Source organism: Chamaea fasciata, unplaced genomic scaffold, assembly GCF_029207755.1.
Source record: "Chamaea fasciata isolate MVZ Bird 193981 ecotype frontalis unplaced genomic scaffold, bChaFas1.0.hap1 SCAF_5, whole genome shotgun sequence".
Classification (NCBI taxonomy): Eukaryota; Metazoa; Chordata; class Aves; order Passeriformes; family Sylviidae; genus Chamaea; species Chamaea fasciata.
The window spans coordinates 72,179,419-72,197,436 of record NW_027094090.1 but is presented as its reverse complement, the minus strand read 5'-3'; the positions used below and the strand labels follow the sequence as shown (position 1 = coordinate 72,197,436).

At 42.2% G+C, this 18,018-nt stretch overlaps 1 protein-coding gene and 1 long non-coding RNA gene across 6 annotated transcripts in view; one reads left to right on the top strand and one right to left on the bottom strand.

The window, feature by feature from the left end:
* The first annotated feature begins 2,274 nt into the window (after nt 1-2,274).
* PLEKHA5 (pleckstrin homology domain containing A5) overlaps nt 2,275-18,018 on the top strand; it is a 160,280-nt gene continuing 144,536 nt past the window's right edge. Inside the window, exons 1-3 of one of the 5 annotated variants that reach the window (XM_066184436.1) lie at nt 2,275-2,400; nt 2,550-2,626; nt 5,446-5,503. In XM_066184436.1, coding sequence (XP_066040533.1) covers nt 2,312-2,400; nt 2,550-2,626; nt 5,446-5,503 — 224 coding nt within the window. In that variant the 5' untranslated portion in view covers nt 2,275-2,311. The remainder of the gene's footprint in view (nt 2,401-2,549; nt 2,627-5,445; nt 5,504-18,018) is intronic. The other 4 variants (XM_066184434.1, XM_066184433.1, XM_066184435.1 and 1 more) reach the window with 4 other exon arrangements.
* LOC136290314 (uncharacterized) lies at nt 16,028-17,296 on the bottom strand. The gene is made up of 3 exons (XR_010721085.1): nt 17,241-17,296; nt 17,039-17,166; nt 16,028-16,439 (listed from the first exon to the last, which is right to left on the bottom strand). It is a non-coding gene; the product is annotated as an uncharacterized lncRNA (long non-coding RNA).

Genomic DNA, 18,018 nt, shown 5'->3' with positions numbered 1-18,018 from the left:
CATCTGGCAGGATGAACATCTGCAAATACATTTTATTTGATGGTTACTTAACATAAAATACTTGAGTCCCTGCACCAAGTGTCCCTGGGTGAAGCAGAACCAAGGTCTTCCACCACTCCCTGGCTGAGCTTCCTATTCATGAGAGCAGCAAGTCATGCCACCACCCTGTAGCCCAATAATTACATTTGCAAAATAATGTGAGGGGGAGGAGGAGCATCTTCAGTGTCCTCATAGAATAGTCTCAGTTTCAGAGCAGTTTATAGCTTGGAGCAAAAGCATTTTCCTGGGAATAGAGTGGCATGGTTTTGAATGCCCTACATCCTTGAGGCTGAACATGTTCCCCGTAGTGCTCATGGTGATGACTCTGCTGCCAGCCTCTTTGCTGTGAGTTATTCAGAAACAAAACTTGTAAGTCTTTCTTAGGTGTGGCCTGAACACAGCAAATTTATCCAGCCTCCATAGCATTTGGGGCAATAATGCCTTGCCTGAGAATTCAGCTAGGTTTGGGCATATTTTCAGCACCATGATCCTGGTTTTACCAGGATGGCAGCAATTCTAAGCACAAGCAAAGCAGAAAGAGGCAGCAAAGCAAGGGACTGGCAGAACTTAGTTGCCTAAGGAAGCCACTTGGCAAAGCACAAGCTGGGATTTGGCAGGATTTATGCACCAAAGTTCTACCTAAATACCTAATTTATGGATCTAGGCCAATTTAAGTCTTGCTGTGCTGCATGCACTTCTCTGCCAGGGAAAAGAATTGATTCTGCATAGTGGAAGGTGTCCACTGCTCTGGGGATTAAGAGCACTTGCTCTATGCTTTACTTAGGTTGAGTGGGGAAATATTAGGACATGACCACTACAACCTCAGGAGCCCAAAATTCACGTGATTTCCCCCCTGCTGTTGCCAGGCAGCTTTCCACAGCCCTTCACGGGAAGAGCCATTACTCACTTTACTCATCATCTAAGAGCTCTTGCTCTTAGCAGAGAAGGGAACTGTTTATAGAATAACTTGTATTTTCTCCAGAGTATTGTTCCTCTGGTAGTCTATAAATCTCAGGTGCTGTCAGTGCTGAGTGGAAATGAAACGTATTGCTGGACAGGGAGGAATTCTTATCTTGCATCCAGTTACTTAAAGATAACTCCAGATCTTCTCACATTCACTGCTCTTCATGTCTGGAATAACTTGTGTGAGACAGCAGGGATTTAAAGTTTTGACCACACGGCATGATGGGGACCAAAACACAAAACAGCTTGCCTGTCCCAATTTTTTCCTAAAGTGTTCAGGATGGGAGCGGGGACAAAGCTGCCCGTGCAAAATACTGTCAGCTGTGAATTACAAATGTTTTGTGGACACAGGAATGCTGCGAGACTTCCCAGCCCCAGTGCTTATTCAGAAAGTGGTTTTGGAAGGCAAGGTTCTCTTAGAAATATCATGGCCACGGCACAGTTTTAGTAATTTACATTTGTCATGTATAACTTCCAATTGAAGGGGCGTACAGCTATGCATAAATGCACACGCAATCGGATTATTCACGTGAATTAAACTATACACACTGGCACAGTCAGTCATTTCTGCAGCCGTAATTTTACCTGAATTACTGCCCCCTCCCTGAAACCCCGAAAACACGCATCCATGCCACATCCCAGACCTCTTTCGGAAGAGGGGCACAAAGCACAGACCGCACGGTTTGCATGAAGAAAAAATACGCCATCGCTTTATACTTTGAGGACTAAGCCCTTTATATAAGAAATTTCCAAAAAACGCCTGAAGCGGAGGGTGTGAGAAGAGCGCGTTCACCGGGGGAGGAAATGGGACAAAACTTTCAATTTCCTTTGTCTTTACGGAACCCATGAAGGGCTGCCAGCGGCGGAGCCGAGGGTTTCGGAGTTCCCAGCGCCGGGGTGCGAAGGAGCCGGGCCCGGGTGCGCTGGGCTCGGAGCCGCGATCCGGCCGGGCGCGGCTCCCGCGCTCCGTTCCTCCCTCCCCCGGCCCGGCCGCTGCCAGCCGGCGCCTCCACACACCGGATCCCGCCCCGATTCCCCGCGGGCCGGCCCCGGCCTCCTCCCGGCTCTCCCTCCATCCCCGCGGGTCCCTCCCCGCCCGCCGGAACCCGCCCCCGCCCGGCCGGGCGCGCCCCCGCGGCCTGCGCGCCCCCGCGGCGGGCGGGGCGGGGCGGGGCGGGGCGGGCGCTGCTCCCTCCCCTCCCCAAGGTGTTGGCGGCGGCGGGGACGCGCTCGCTGCTCGTGCCCGCGCCGCCGCCCCCCCCGCCCGCCCGCGCTCCCCTCCGCTCTCCCCGGCTGCGGCTGCTCGGCCATGGCGGAGCTGAGCGCGGAGCGGCTGCGGGCGCTGCCCGGCAGCTGGAGTTACGGGATCAGCCAGGGCGGCCGCGTCTTCTTCATCAAGTGAGCGCGGGGCCGGCCAGGAGGGGAGCGGGGCCGGGCCGGGAGGGGCGTGCGGGGAAGGGAAGGGGAGGAAGGGGAAGGGGGGGGGGGGGAGTAGGGGGCGGCGGGGCTGCGCCTGCCTGACTCGGTCCGTGTGTCCGTCCCCGCAGCGAGGAGGCGAAGAGCACGACCTGGCTGCACCCGCTCACCGGCGAGGCCGTGATCACCGGGCACCGCCGCAGCGCAGGTAGGACCCTGCCCGGACCCTGCCCGGAGCCCCCGGCCCTGCCCCGCCTCGGCCGCCCCTGCCCCGGGCGGGCTCAGCCCGGGGTCCCCGCGGAGTCGCCGCAGCCCCCCGGGACAACTCCTGATCCCGCTCTCCCCGCACTTCGCGCAGTTGTTCCCCCCGGGGTGAGCAGCACTGCAGTCGCCGTGCAGTCCTGCATGTCCAGCCTGCTTGCCAGTTTCTTCAAGCGCCTTCTCCCCCTGCCCCCGAGTTGTGTCTGTGTAATGTATCTGTCTCCGCTCTCCCTCCGTTGCCTCGGATCACCCCTGCGAGGCTGTATAGTTACCATTAGAGACCGCCTCGATCCTCTCGTGCTCCTCGCTGGCTACCCCGGTGATCCACCTGCACAGCATCCTTCCTCAGTTTAGCACAAAATCACTCATGCTATTTCTATTTTCAGCAGTGCCTAGATTTAACCGCGATAGGTGTACTGGAAATGTAGAGGCTCATTTCGCTAGTCACCTAGAGACCCTTTTCCTCCATGGTCTTCCATCTAGGCTGAGAGTCTGTGTGGTTTCCAAGTGACTGAGAGAGGTGGAATAGGTAGGAGGAAAAGGGACTTGAAACATTAGAAATAACTTGGAGGGAGGAGGGTGGAATCAAGTCTCTGCTTCTGCTGTTTGTTCCACTCTGGAGAAGTAGCAGCAGGAGGTGCTGGAGGAGGAGGATTTACAGCAGACACTCTGGAGACCCGGAGCCAAACTCTTGACTGCTGGATTTGCACACAGGCTGCTTATGCCACTGGGAGGTGGTGGAGTGTAGTAATACGTGCAGTTGTTTTTATGTATGTAATCACTTGGATAATCACGGGGAAATAATCTGCAAGTGAACTGGTCTGTATCAGATTATTTGCTTTTTGTCTTGGTTAATACTTATGCTTTAAGGAATCAGAAACAGCCTTTTAGAAAACTGGGCAGCCTTTTTTTTTTTTTTTTGAGTTGGGAATAGTTTAAAAACCACAGGTCTCTGGCTATTAGAACTCTGCAGTTTGATTTGCAGAGAAGGTTCTGTTGTTTGTAAGAAGTCATTTATTGCTGGGAAATAGAACTACTGATTGCTATCAGGCTACTCTTGCTCCTGCTCTCAGTGCTCAGATTGAGAAAGTGGCCTTCATCTACAGTAATATGCATGGGGGCAGATGTCTGTGAAGTGCTTTTCTTGCTCAACACTGGCATTAGCTGAGTATTAATTCTTTTTTTAAGCTATTCCCACTGTCTCTGTTGACTGATGATGATTCCACAGTAATTTTCCAAGTGTCTCATTTCTTTCTGCTGTTAAGTGCCTTCTAAAGGAAATGCAGTTTGCTTTTGAGTGTCTGGAGTATTGTGTGTAACAGAGCCGAGTTATCATCAGGTAAATTAAACTTGTTTCTGGACACAAGACTGAGGCATTACCTTGGATACATCAACCATAATTCATCAATCAGATACCAAAGTGCCTAAAACCCAAATCTGTTCCTGTAGGTTCCCTCATTCATGCGTATGTTAATGAATCTCTTCATACACAGATATAATCAAACAGGATTGGTCTGGGGTTTATCTCTTCTTTTGCTCTGACCGTTGTTTTGGAACCTAGTCAAAATATGTCTTCTCTTAAGAAACAGTTTTTGTGTGAATGGCACTTCTTCTGCAGATGTATATTATTGCAAAGCTCTCTGTTAAATAATTCTGAGAGGCATGTTCTAGACGGTGAGGAAAGCTTTGTCCTCCATTATGAATTGAAGTGCTTTTTATTCTTTGAGCTATTCAGCACTGGAAGGGTTATTTTTTGCAAAGTTCTTATAGCAGCCATAAATACTTCTGCTGGAGAGACTTCCTGTTTGCTGTACTTTGCCCCGTGCTGTTATCAAAAGACACCTTGATTTTTGTTCTGCAGAAGACAGAAGTGAAGAAAAAAGCAGCCAGAGCAAATAAGTAATGAGGGGGAGAAAAACCACCACATAACCCAGACTGATTTTTTTTTTTTCCTTTAGGAAATGCATTCTTGCTTTTATAATTCAGTGAGAGAATGCTAGGTATCAATCATTGTTCTTATTGACAGGGGCAAACTTTTAAAGGTAGTGGTGCATCTAGAGGTGCATGGAGGTGCCTGACATCACCAGAGCTTCCATCACACTAACTGTTACTTGGGAAATTTTGACCATTAGTGGTATGAGGTTTTTTTTGTATCTGGACTCCTGACTCTTACAGAGTGGTAGTAGGAAGGAAGAGATGTACCCACATCCTCCACTAGATTTACATGGAAAATGATTTTCATGAAAAATGCAACAGAGTTGTAAACACTGCAGGAACTCTTGTTAGTCACAACAGTGGTGGAATTATGCTAATACAATGCTAATGCTCCGTGGTGTAGTTGATATCCAGCCTCTTAAGGAGCTTGTGACTTGCGTGTAGCTCAGTTAGATGGATTTTTGTTTAGGTCTCTGCCTGCCAGGTAATCTGATGCTGGTGAAGTTCAAGGCAGGGAGATCTGGCCATGATGACCCTGGGTTGCTGGGCAAAGGAAGGAACTTTGAAATGGACAACACTTAAACCATTCTTGTTATTATTTGAGAGTGAGAAGCCCCAATCAGATTTTTAGGCGTGTAGCTTCTCCTGGCTTACAGAATTCACACTTGGGCAGCCTTGCGAGTCAATTGTGAAATACTTGTTTCTGGGACTAAAGGTTTCCACATGTGGAATCAGCCACAGTATTTTAACTGCCTTAGTGTCAGGGGGTAGACCAGTATGGCTAGCATCATTTCAAAAGGTAACTGGAATGTTCTGCTGCTTGTTTTCCAGACTTACCCACAGGTTGGGAGGAAGCATATACTTTTGAAGGTGCAAGATATTATGTAAAGTAAGTTGAATGTTTGTCGCAATACTGTACTTTTCAATTAGTTTGTCTAAATGTTGCTGTAATTTTGAATGTGTTGGAAACTGAACTTAAATGTTGTGCTATAAATCCAAAAGGAGCATTTAAATTTGTCATAGGGTATGGAGTCCATTGTTTACTGAATTCTGCTCAGCTAAAACAATTTCTTGACATTTTGTGTTTATTGAAGCTGTTTGAGGATGCAGATTCAAATGCGGTTGCTGTTGTGAGTGTAACCATCTAGCCAAGAATACCTTGAATTTGTCTGTTTGCTTGACATTTGTGTGTGTAACCTCTTGTGCCATAAATGCTTTCACAAAGGCAAGATCTTAAATCATCACTGGGAGAGGAGTCTTGATTTCAGCCCTGTTCTCTAATGACATTGGTTTAAAGCTGCACTGAAGGTTTTATTTGGCCATTTTCTTTACAGACCTCCTGCTTCTAGCATTGATTTCCTTTTTTTTTTTTTTTTTTTTCTGGTTCTGGTTTTAGTGTGTTTTGAGGAGCACATTCACTGTGGTAGTGTTGCTGTGTGTATTGTCTTTTTGGATGAGAGACATGAAAATCAAGCTCTTGTGTAGAAGTCCAGAGAGTGTATTGGTTGGATCTGTACAAACTTCTTACAAGGTTTTCCTCTCCAGATAGTTAGATCATCCTTATTCCTTATCTGGAAAACTTTTTAAGTGGCACCTATACAAGTTTGGTTAATATGCTTCTTATCCTTCTATTTAACAATTCACAGGCTTTTCTCTATTCATTCAGTTTGTGCTCACTGCACTGTGTGTTTGGTTTGCTGTCTTTAAAGTAATAATGTCATTAGTGGGATAACTTTTATGAGTGAAGGTTACAGATAACGTTTATAGGCTGCAGGTCGGGTTTTTTTTCTGTGTTGTAGTGTTGAGCACAAGGCTGCTGCTCTGTGTAAGATGCATTGTAGACAGTGTGAGGTGGATATTTTATGTGTGTTTCATGGTTTATTTTATATGAATGTGTTTGATTTGGTCCTAAACAAAATTTAAAAACATATACTGAAGCGTAATGCTCCCACAAATCTGACCAGAATAGGTGCTGTGCTGTCTAGGAGGGCAGATTATTTGTTCATAAAGCAACATGTTTGTTTTTCTGTTCTGTTCTGCCCTCTTGCAATTGACTTTGCAGGAGTGCTGTGTAGCAATTGACAAGAAATACACCAGACTGAGGACAGGGGTCCGTTAAGAATTCACCTCTGGAGTTCTGTGCAGATTGTTAAATGAAGACAAGTGAGAATTAAAGAAAGCTGTGTTTGTATGTGTATATACAATATGAAAAATAATTCTTCTGGACTTTGAGATGGAACCTTTTCTTGTAGAATAAGCCTGTGAACAGTGTGTTGGCCAGCTGTAGTAACTGGGAAATAGCGATTGAGTTTTCCTGGAATAACAATGTGTGAGCAGCTGATTGTAGAGCAGCTGATGCTCTTCTGGACAGACTTACTGAGTGCTAGGCTGTTTGTGTACCCTTGTCCTCCCAAGATCTTGTGTTCAAGGTGCTACCCTAACTGTGAGGATGTGCATGGAGCTGATTGTTTTGCTGATAGCCAACACAAAATAGCTTAGTTTGTTGTTTGAAAGTTGTGTGCTGTCTTGGAAAACATGTTGCACAAACACTTCTCTGTGATTTGATAGATGTAGGAGGATAGCACGGATGGTGCTGTCAGGCCTGCTGAAAGGTTCACGTGGTCTGACCAGTTTGGCATCCTGAGTTAAATACTGGTTTGTTGTGTAGCGTCTCAGGCTGAATTTGAATTCCTGCCCAGTGATAGCTTCTCCTTTTAAAGCTGTCTCACATTGAGCCCTGCTGGTGCTAGAGAGGATGTGAGAGCTAACACAGACAGGGTGACAACGTTATAATCACTGTCTTCTAATCCTAGGCAGTGTAACTCCGGGTGATGTGTTGATTATAATAATTCTGGTTGTCTGAATTTTAACTATTGTGGGGCTTCTGCATGAGGGGCTAACAGTACAGGCTGTTGTGACCTGCTATGCAAACACCCCCACATGTGGATTTTTAACCATAACCTGCTCATTTGTGTGAATTGATTTGCTGAATATTAGTGTTTGTTATGTCAATTACAGCATAATAAAACTACGTTAAAACTAAAAATACTGAAAGCTTGTTTGTGGTTAGGTCTGAAAGAAATGTTTTGTTTCATGTTCCATACGAGTTACAGGGTTACAAGGAAATGAATGTTAATGTCATGCTTTTGGTGCTTCAGCCACTGAAACGTCTCTGTTGGATTCCTGCAATGTGTCCAGTCAGAGTTAGACAAGGATAGTCAAGTTTCCTGATCACATAAATAATTTGACCTAACTTCTGAGGCACAGCTTCAAATATGTGGGTTGAATAGAAATGTTTAACAACCTTCCTTTATGGTAAGATCTTATGCTAGACTGTGTTTGAAAATAAAAACCTTTTGAAAATTATTCTTCTGGTTCTTTAATAATAGGTCTTCAGTGTTCCAAGTGGGTGTGTTGCTGAATCTATTACTGTGCTTTTTTTGGCTTTGATGTAGTAAACAGTGTATAATCAAATTGGGATAATGTCGAGGAGATAATCGTCAGCTAAATCGTAGCATTCCTTGGACTGGCATTTCAAACAAATGACTCAGTATGCAGACTGCATTGAAATAAGATTATTTTTAAAGGACACTGTATTTTTCTTGGGATGCATGCACTCAGTTTCAGAATAAGTAAATACCAAACGGTGACTATTTCACACTTTTTTTTTCTTTTTTGTCTCTCTCTCTCTCTCTCTCTCTCTCTCTCTCTCTCTCATGGCATTGAATTTATTCTAGTATAGAGCTGGAAAGATACACTAAAACAGGGACAGATAAGGAGTTGTTCCCTTTGCATGCTGTGGTTTTCTTTTGGTGTAGGGTCATCTTAGTAAGTTGATTCTAGCTAGGACTTTGACCTTTTTTTGCATGTTACTTGTTGTGGGTTTTCCTACTGAGTAGTAGAATATTTGTTAATGACAGAATTGTTTCCCTCCTCACCTCTGGTAAATCCGAACCACAAAAGGCATCCTTTGCTATTTGGAGTTAAAAAATGTGCAATGCCCTGGTACCTTGTATGTGTTCTCAGGAGAGGGATTACATTGTTTAGGTGTTTTGTCTCTTTCAGAGTGTGAAAGTCTGGGTTTGTTTACTTTACATTAGACCTGTGCACAGACATCCCTTCATTGGCACTTGGTGGGAACTCTAGCAGTAAACTTTGCTGAAGTAATGTTTGGTTTGGTGTTTATACAACTAAACTTCTACCCATAATATAGGACCCTTACTGTAGAGCTGATCCATTCAGTTACAACAGTTGTTATGTTCAGTCGAGTATTGCATCTTCTGTATTATGAAGTAAAACTCCTGAGGCTTGAAAACTGCTGCAGCAAACTTGGTATTTTTCTTTTGTCCTGCTTAGGGTCCTTCCCTGGACTGGTTACTTATACTGAGTGTATTTGCACTCATGAGCTTTGTAAAGTTAAGGGCTTTATCCCCAAAACACATCCAAGCTGGACAGTAGTATGGGAAGCTTAAGTTACTTACGTTATTTATAAGTGCCCAAGGAAAAGACCCCACGGGACAATCCCATTATGATACTTCTCACTAGAGAAGATACACCTGGTCACAGGCCTCAGACTTCCCACCTAGTAAGATCACTGCGTATTTCCTGCTTGATGTTTTTAGGACTTTGTGATGACTTCATAATTTTTAGGCACCAAAACACTGGCTTTGAGTACCCTAAAATTCCATAAAGGTGTGTGTGCATTTATATATTTATATTTATATTTATATATATATATATATATATATGCATGTGTTTAAGAAACCCTTATTGATGGTTAAAATAACCCAATGATCTCCACTCTGGCACTTGCTTACTTTTCTCGCATTTTTGGTTCTCATTGCAGTAGTTCTGACTATATGTTCATTTTTTTAAATATTTTTTTTTCCCCAAACAAGGGTTATATTATTTAAATTACTAGTTTACCAAATAAGGTTGTTCTAAAAAAATCAATCCAGAGATGAAATTTGTGCAATTTTGTATCAGTCTGTTGTAGGTTGGGCTTCTACCAACCTACCACAGGTTGAGCTGTTTGGATGTTAGAATTTGATTTTTATTTACCTTTGCTGTAGGACTGACACTTTTTGGGCAGTACAAAAGCTGACTGCAAAAGTTCTTAAAAACTCAAAGAATTAAGAGGGCTGAAGTTTCATTTTTAGGGTTTTCTCTTGAAGTTTACCTCTCTATGTATTCATCAGAACAGTTTTTGCCTGTTGCTAGCTGAGTCAAGGCATTGGCAAACTCTGGCCAAAGCCGAGGTGAGTTCATTGTTGCATCAAATAGAGGTTTTGTGTGCTTTTATAGAGACTTTTTGTCAGTGCAGGTTTGTTTATTATAGACATGTAGCTGGAAAATTGGGAAGGCAAGGAAAATTTATGAAGTGATTAAAAGGGATAAGATCTCATTCAGCTCTGAGTTTCTACTGTTTACTAAAATAAACCTGTGCTCGTTGAGAATTCAGCTTTCGTTTGAGCCTTTGTCTTTTATGTGCATTCTAAAGATCCTTTCCCATTCAGCTGAGACTTTCTCCAGAAAAATCAAAGGACCGCCAGTTGTTTTTGCAGAAAAGCCCTTTCGTGAAAGAAAAAAATGGAATTTGAGAAAAATACCAGCAGATCAAACTGTTTTTCTCCAAGACTAAGAATCGCAGTGTTCCTCCCGGAAATTTAGTTCTTTTCTTGTTACCACTAATCTTTATTTTACTTAAATGAAGAATAAACTTGGTTCTTTTTCTTACATGATGAGACCTGTAGATCAAATAATGGTGTATAGGTGAACTGGGGCTTAGCTACAAGCTATCCTGTGCCTTTTGTAGTGAGCAAAGCTCTTCAGATAAGGAGAACTTTATTGGGAATGCCTGCACATTTATTATCTGTTTTAACATTTGCTTCTTTCTTCCACTGAAATATTCCAAGAACCAAAAATACCGCAGAGCTGAAGCTGGGTGTGGAGGTGGAAGGATTCTAGGCGCAGGAAGAAATGGGTGTGGGTCAGAGGAGAGGTGGGACTGCATCCAAAAAGCAGCTCCTTACGGGTTGGATGTGGAAGGACAAGGCTGTAGGTAGTGCTGTACTGCAGGAGAAAGCTGGAAGGGTGGGAGCAGTTGCAGAAGGGGACGGAGTGGAGAGACCACCAGGCAGAAAGGAGCAGTGGCAAGTCAGGAAAAGGAGTGGGAGCTGATTTCCTAGGAGCAAACTTAATGGGATTTCTCCCAGAGGGAAGGGTGGCAAAAGTTCACCCTGCAAAAACAAGTTGTCTGACTCGTGTGCAGGTCTGGAAGGGCCCATTATCCCTGGCTGAGGAGTCTGTTTCAGAGTTAGTCTGGGAGGTGGAATATCAAATGTGAACGTCAGGAATTGCTGTGCTTCTAAAGGCTCTTTTTGCCTGTGACGTCTGTGGTTGATATTTTGAGCTGTCTCTTTCCTGAAGTGTGTTTCTAAATTGGGCAATACCTTAAATGCTTCAGTTTCACTGAGAAAGACTTGAAAGCATGAGGGAACTTACTGATTTTCTTTTTTTAATCATTACCAAGTTTTTCAACACTTGGAAGAATTAATGAATAATTATTTAAAAACACAAAAATACCTGTGCATAAGTAGTTACGTGAAATATTAAAGTCCATGAGAAAGATATTGAAGACACTCAGACTTTTTTGATATTTGTTAACTAGTTAGTAAATTGGTCTCTAGCTTTAGATCTTTGTTTTTGAAGTGGAAAGATCTTTTCTCTAGCTTTGGTCTCATTTGGTGAATAAGTACTAATAGCAGATAAAGTGGAAATACTCTACAGTGAACTGAATTCTTACATGGTCTTTGATTTTTGGTGAAGGATGGCAAAAAGCAAAGGGAATCATCAATCAAAACTTTCATGCACGTGGTTGCTGCAATGTCTAATAAATGCAATGGTACATTTTTTTTCTCCAAACCCTCCCCCTTTTGCGAAAAAAAGATAATTGATGTGCCTTCTCATGAATGATTTTGGGGCACATACCAGTATTTCATCTTCCTGCTCTGTTTGGGTGCTGCACAGGTTCTTTGTCTTTGCCCCACCTTGGTACCCTTATCCTGCAGCACCTGGAACTGAGGGACAATTCCAGAAACACCTTACCTGGCAGGCAGGTGCCTTGTGAACTTTGCCAGCAGAGGAGCCTATTTGTTGTAGCTCTATTTGGTAGAACTTTTATAGGGCCAAGTTGCACCCACCTTATTTTTTTATCCCTGTGGTCTGACAGAGTTTTGCTGTGCTGATCAAACCTGGTGTCTGTTGTGGTGTTGCGCCAAGCCTGTTTTTCCTGCACATGTTTATGTTACTCCAGCTCTTATTCTAATGAATCACACTTTCATTAAACCTGAGATACACTGGGGCTGGCGGTGCAGAGCACTCCTCAGTTCTCTTCTGTGTGAGAAGGGGGAGAAGGCTCTTGCGGAGCTCCAGGCAAAGAAATCCTTGCTGGAAGCGAAGCTCCGCAGCCCTGACTGCTGGGATTTCTGCCAGCGTGGTGCCTGGATGTGTGTTCTTTTCTGTGTTTCAGTAAGTAAATACCTAAATTTAAACTCCTTCCCCTCCTCTCTCTCTCTCCCTCCTCCCTTGCCTTCCTTCTTTGGAGTGTGTGAGATAACCATGCCTTTCAGTTCTCTCCCTTGCTCTGGCATTTGGTTGAAGGGAAGGTGATGTTGAGGGGGGAAGAAGCTGCATGAGTGGCCACCCTCAGAAGAAGAAATTTGGGGATGGGAACTTGGCAGCAGAGGCACTCCAGTAAAACTCTGCTTCCCATTGCTGGGTAAGACAGGAAGGTCTGGTTATATGGTTGGTTGTGAAGTTGCACTTTCTGCTCCAGACCTATGAAACTTGAACACTTGTTTGAAATCTATGGGGTGGGGAAAAAAAAAGGCTTTTAAGATGATATTTTGACTTCTTATGTGGTCCGTGATTGTCTTGAAGGTTTATATAAACAATTAAAAAAACACACTTGCATATTCAGGAGCCTGCACAAACTTAATTCTTCATGGCTTTCTTCACTGTGATTTAGTAAGAACAATTATTTGTAAGGAAAGGTATATTGCCAAGCAACATAACCTTTAAAATTGGCTCCCTGCTTTTTCTTCTTTCAGAATCTATTATAAATCATGTTTAATAGAAACAAGTGCTTTAAAAACGAATTTTGTGCTTTATTAACTAGAAATGTTTCAGTCTGTCAGACCAGGCAGGAGAGGTCCTAGTAAGAAAAGGTGTTCGAAAGCGAAATGTCTGGTGAAAGTTCCAATTTCAAATGCCATCTTTACCATCTTTCCATTCCAGTATTTCCTGGAAGCTTTTGTCATCTTCACTACTCACTGAATAAGTAGGATACTGTAATTGCACAAATCCTGCAAAAATGCAGCTTTGGATTTTGTTCTGAGCTGTACTACTAGCAAAATTCTGTCATTTTGGATTTTTATTTATTCCCTATTTTTTTATTAAATCCTGCAGATTATGCAGCTGCTGACCAATGTTTGTGGCATTTACCATTTTTGAGAATCTATTTTTGAGATGAGTAAAAACATGTGATGTATAATCTTTACAGGTTTTCACTGAACTTGGTTTATAAAAAGGACAGAAATCCCTCTTTGAAATAAAGTTTTGTGAGCAACAAGAATAAACACATAGTGCTCTCAAATGCTTACAATCAAGAAGAAAACCTTTTAATCTGGTTTATTTGGATGCCTAAAAGGGTAACTTGATTTCCTTATGGCTAAAACTGTGGTGTGGAGGGTTTTGTTGTGGATTTTAGATGTTGTTCACACCATTTTGTAGGGTTACTTTTGTATTTTTTGATGTACAAGGAAAATCCTCTAGATGAACATAAAACTCTTTGGTTGAAATCTTTTATAAGGTTTGATGCAAAGGCTGAAAAAGAAAGTTGCAAACAAAAATACGTGTTAGAGCAATCAATGTCGTAAGATCAAGTGTTCATTTTAATGATGAATTTTAATCAGAAGAATGATGCAAGCTAAGCCTCATTAGATATTCATATCATCTGTTGTGATCTGAAATCTCTCTTGTGGTACAAACTCTCATCGTCTCTGCTTGATGTGGGTATCAGTTGCTTATCTGGTCTGAAACACTGAAATATTTTCAGTTGTTAAAGCACGCAAATGTTACTAATATTTTTTTTTCAATTAATAACATTTTAGTTTCTGCTGATGGATCCATCTTCTTTGTTGTATCAGCAGAATTAAAATAAATTGACTTTTGATTCAATAAATTTTTAACTCGTTTAATTGAAACCTAAAAATACCCCTATTAGAGTGAATTTTGGAGGAGTAGATCACTAATGCTACCCTGGGTCAGACAGGAGGTAATTATTTACGTTGTCCTACAATGATTTGGAAGAGTTTGGGAGCCTAAATACTTACACTCATCAAGGGGAGTCCTGCGCCATCTGTTTGGAGTTTGTGGTGTGTAAAAAGCACAAACTGGGTTGGGGTTTCTTTCCTTGCACACTCACACCTGGGGGCTGCAGCAGAATGTCCTGATCGCTGAGCCTTGGTTCCTGCCTTGTCCCTCCTTTTCCTCACCTCCAGGAGGTGAGGAAATGAACCGACAACCCTGCAATCAGCAGGAAAGTTCCAATTTCAAATGCCATCTTTGCCATCTTTCCATTCCAGTATTTCCTGGAAGCTTTTGTCATCTTCACTACTCACTGAATAAGTAGGATACTGTAATTGCACAAATCCTGCAAAAATACAGCTTTGGATTTTGTTCTGAGCTGTACTACTTGCAAAATTCTGTCATTTTGGTTTTTTTTTTTTTTATTCCCTAATTTTTATTAAATCCTGCAGATTATGCAGCTGCTGACCAACGTCTGTAACATGTATCATTTTTGAGAATCTCTTTTTGAGATGAGTAAAACATGTGATGTATAATCTTTAAAATTAAAATCAACCCTGCCTTGAACTGCAGTGGGGACAAGGCTGGAAGGAAGCAGAGTGTGAATTGTGCTAACGCTGTGCTGCAAAAGGTGTTTTGTTTCCTTTGTACTGAGCCTTGTATCTCTTTATCTGCAACTCCCGTCTGTCTGACAATTCAATAACTAAATGAAAGGGCTTTTTCCTGTAAACTGAATTTAACGAATTCCCATATTTAAACTTTCTCTGTAGTGATTGCCACAAAGAGGAGGGTTTAAGGAAAGCTTTTTGTTCTTAAGAGCAGATAAACTGACAAAAACCCATTAAATTTGCCTACTTTTCTAGCTGAGTATATTGCGCAGTACATAGTAAACAGCATAAAAGGTGACTTTTTAGAATTATTTAGATAAGTGATGCCTAGTGGTATGCTAAAGTGACTCCTATTTAAATGGAAATTTGATGAAGGGGTATCCTTTGGGTCTTCCTGTTACCACTAGTGTTTACATCTTATATATACACACATACACGTATACAGAACACATTGTTCTTTATGCCTCTTCTACAGACGTACTCTACTCCCACGTTTCTTACCTGGAGCATCTGCATTTTGCTTCACTTTGAAAATGTAACAAAAATCTGAACCCTTTCCCGATTTGCTCTTTATTCTTGCCTTCCAAGCTACACACTCCGCAGTGTGCTTCAGAATGGAGCTCGCTCTGGTTTTGATCCAGCTTCAGGTGAGAGTGCCAAACCTGTCTAACGAGAAATTCGGGATTTCTGGTGCCTCTGATCGCTCATTTTTGCGGTTCAAAACAACAAAAAGTGCTATCAAATTCAGCAATTTAAATGCCACTGTTTTATCCTGTTCGTTGGAATCTTTTGTTTGGGTGCCTGCTGCCTCAAAACATCTGTGAGTTCAGATATGCGAGTTCCTCGAAAATCTCGTTGTTTGGCTGCTGAAAAAGAACTAGAAGCGAGATATAAGTAGAAAACAGCCTGTTGATTCAAGTGGTGGTGTCCTCTTAGGCTCGAAGTGGGGTTTGCTGTGTTTCACAGCCCTCGATGATTTAAGCAAAGATTGCATCAGGCTTAGGAGTCAGAATTACCAGCGTCCTGGTTTTAAATGAAAGGGCGGGGGAAGGCTTTTGCTCCGTAATGGAGTTTGGGTTTTTTTTTTCTTTCCGACTTTTAGTGATGTTGTTTTTAAGTCATTAGTGCAGACTTCTCAAACTTCCAACGAGGATTGAAGGTACCATCACTTTTGTCAAGTATTGCGATCATTAACTTAGACAAGAGTTCTTGCTTTTATTATTTTCCTTGAAAAACTGCCTCGCGCGCTTGGAAACGGGGTTTTAAGAGTTCTGGTAACTTAAGGCTTTTATTTCTTTCCTCAAGGAGGTGAAGAAATGAATCTGGCGCTGGTTCAGAACATGTGTGTCTTACACACTTTCACCAGGCCTGCTACATAGGAGATTATGTTGCTGGCAGAGTGAATCTGTAAAGAACAACAAAAATTTTCACTTGTTTGAAGATGGTTTAAGCGCCTCTAAGAAAAATTGGAGAATTTGTGGAAAATTTGCTCTTGCATTCCTATGTAATTTCTTTGCAGCAGTAAGGACCTAAATTGCAATGAATGGAGGTGAATAGGTTTTGGATTTGATTTAACAGCTGGGTTCACCAAGTGTCTCTTTGTCGAGGGAATGGCCAGAAGCAGAGCTTATAGAGGATTTAATGGTTTGGGGGTTTTTCTGTCCAAATTTGACATAGATAGGCCAACAACAACAGAATATCAAACACAGTGCAGACAAAGCTGCAGTTGGCAGCTGTTAATTTGTTTTGATCAGAGGCAAATACTTCAAGTCTTCTGATCAGTTTATTTTCCTTGAGCTGAAGTAATTTGGTTTTTCAGTAGTCCAAAAGCCTCTCTGCACCATTGGTCTGGGAAAACAAAATAAAGAGGGATTTATTTGTATCAGAAAAACAACTGTCTCCAAGTCTTTGTCTCTTCTGTTCTTCTCTTCTGCTGTTTGACCTTCTCTTTCTCTTCCTTTTAATTTTATTTCTGTATGCGTGCCCTTATTGTTCACCCTACTATTTTCACTGTTACTCTGCTTGCTTCTAGCACTGGTAGCTCAAGTAGTGTTAGACGTGCTCTTCCCCAGTCGGACTGCATGCCAGATTTTCCTAAGGGGAATGTAAATACTGCGAGGTCAGTGCAGTATCAAATGCCTGCAGCCTGAAACGAACCCAGCAGGATTTTCTGCTATTCAGTCAAAATTAAAACCTGCTCAGGATACACTGCTAAATGTTGAAAAGTCAAGACTTTGAATTATATATTAAGCTTTACAGATTTTTCTTTTTTTTTTTTTGCTTTAATTAAGCTTACTTTTCCCCCCTAAAGTAAAAGAGTGCACTAGGGACTACTCACTAAAATTGTGGTAATTAACAGATACGTTTAGAAACATCTCTCTGTATACGGATGGGTAAGATTACTTGATTTATTTCTAAAAACGAGGAAGAGGTGTGTGCATGCTCACCTGCAACATATTTAATACAGTGACACGTAAGCATTCAACTAATGTGCTGTAAATAGCAAATAAAATCTTCAGCCCATCTATTTATTCCTCCGTGTTTCCCCTCATCTCCTTCACTTCTCCCTTTCTCCCTGAAAAGAATGGACAGGTATAAACTCCCATGGCAAAGCAAAAACAAATTGCTCTTCATGACTTTCTCCCGTACTTCAAATAACCTGCTGGTCATTCCTTTGAGGAGCGAGAATTGCTCCCTGTGATTCCTTTAGCTCAGTGGTGCTCTCTAATTAGCCACAGGATGGTTTGAATTGTTTGCATCTGTGTGCTGCTAGGGACCAGTACTTCTCGTTTTACAAGGAGTGGAAGTGGAGATTATCAACTGAACTCCAGGGGTTTTTGCTTTGTGCGGCTGCTGTCCTTAGATTGACGTACTTTAGGTCTATTTGGCTTTCAGACTGTTGTCTGCGAAAGGCTGACTGCTGTTAGTTTGGGGAAGAATCCATCTAATTGATGAAATTAGAAGGAAATAACCTCTGAATGTTAATAGACAAGCCAGGGGTTGAGGTGTTCTTTGGTATTTTCTGTTGGCCACCCCATGGCAAGACCCAATTCTTTCTCCATTTCTCGTCAGGTCTCTAAGATGTCATGGTGCAATGTCACTGTGAAATGGCAACAGAAAAATACAACTTGTGGTCAGGGAATTTATTTATTTTTTTCCAAATCAAAACTGTTTTATTTTTGTGAGGAGATAAATGGTATTGTGGTCATTAGATAAGTCCCTACTGCTTCACAATGCTTTTATGTTCCTGATAAAGTTTCATGGTTTTATTTGGTAGACTTCATGATACTCAGATGAAGGAATATTTGGTTATTGAATGCTACACTTTGATTTTCTCAGTGGGTTAAAGTGGGTATTGAAAAGAACTGTTAGAGGTATTGATGAAAAACTACAGTTGCTGAACAGAGAATAAAACAGATTTTAAAAT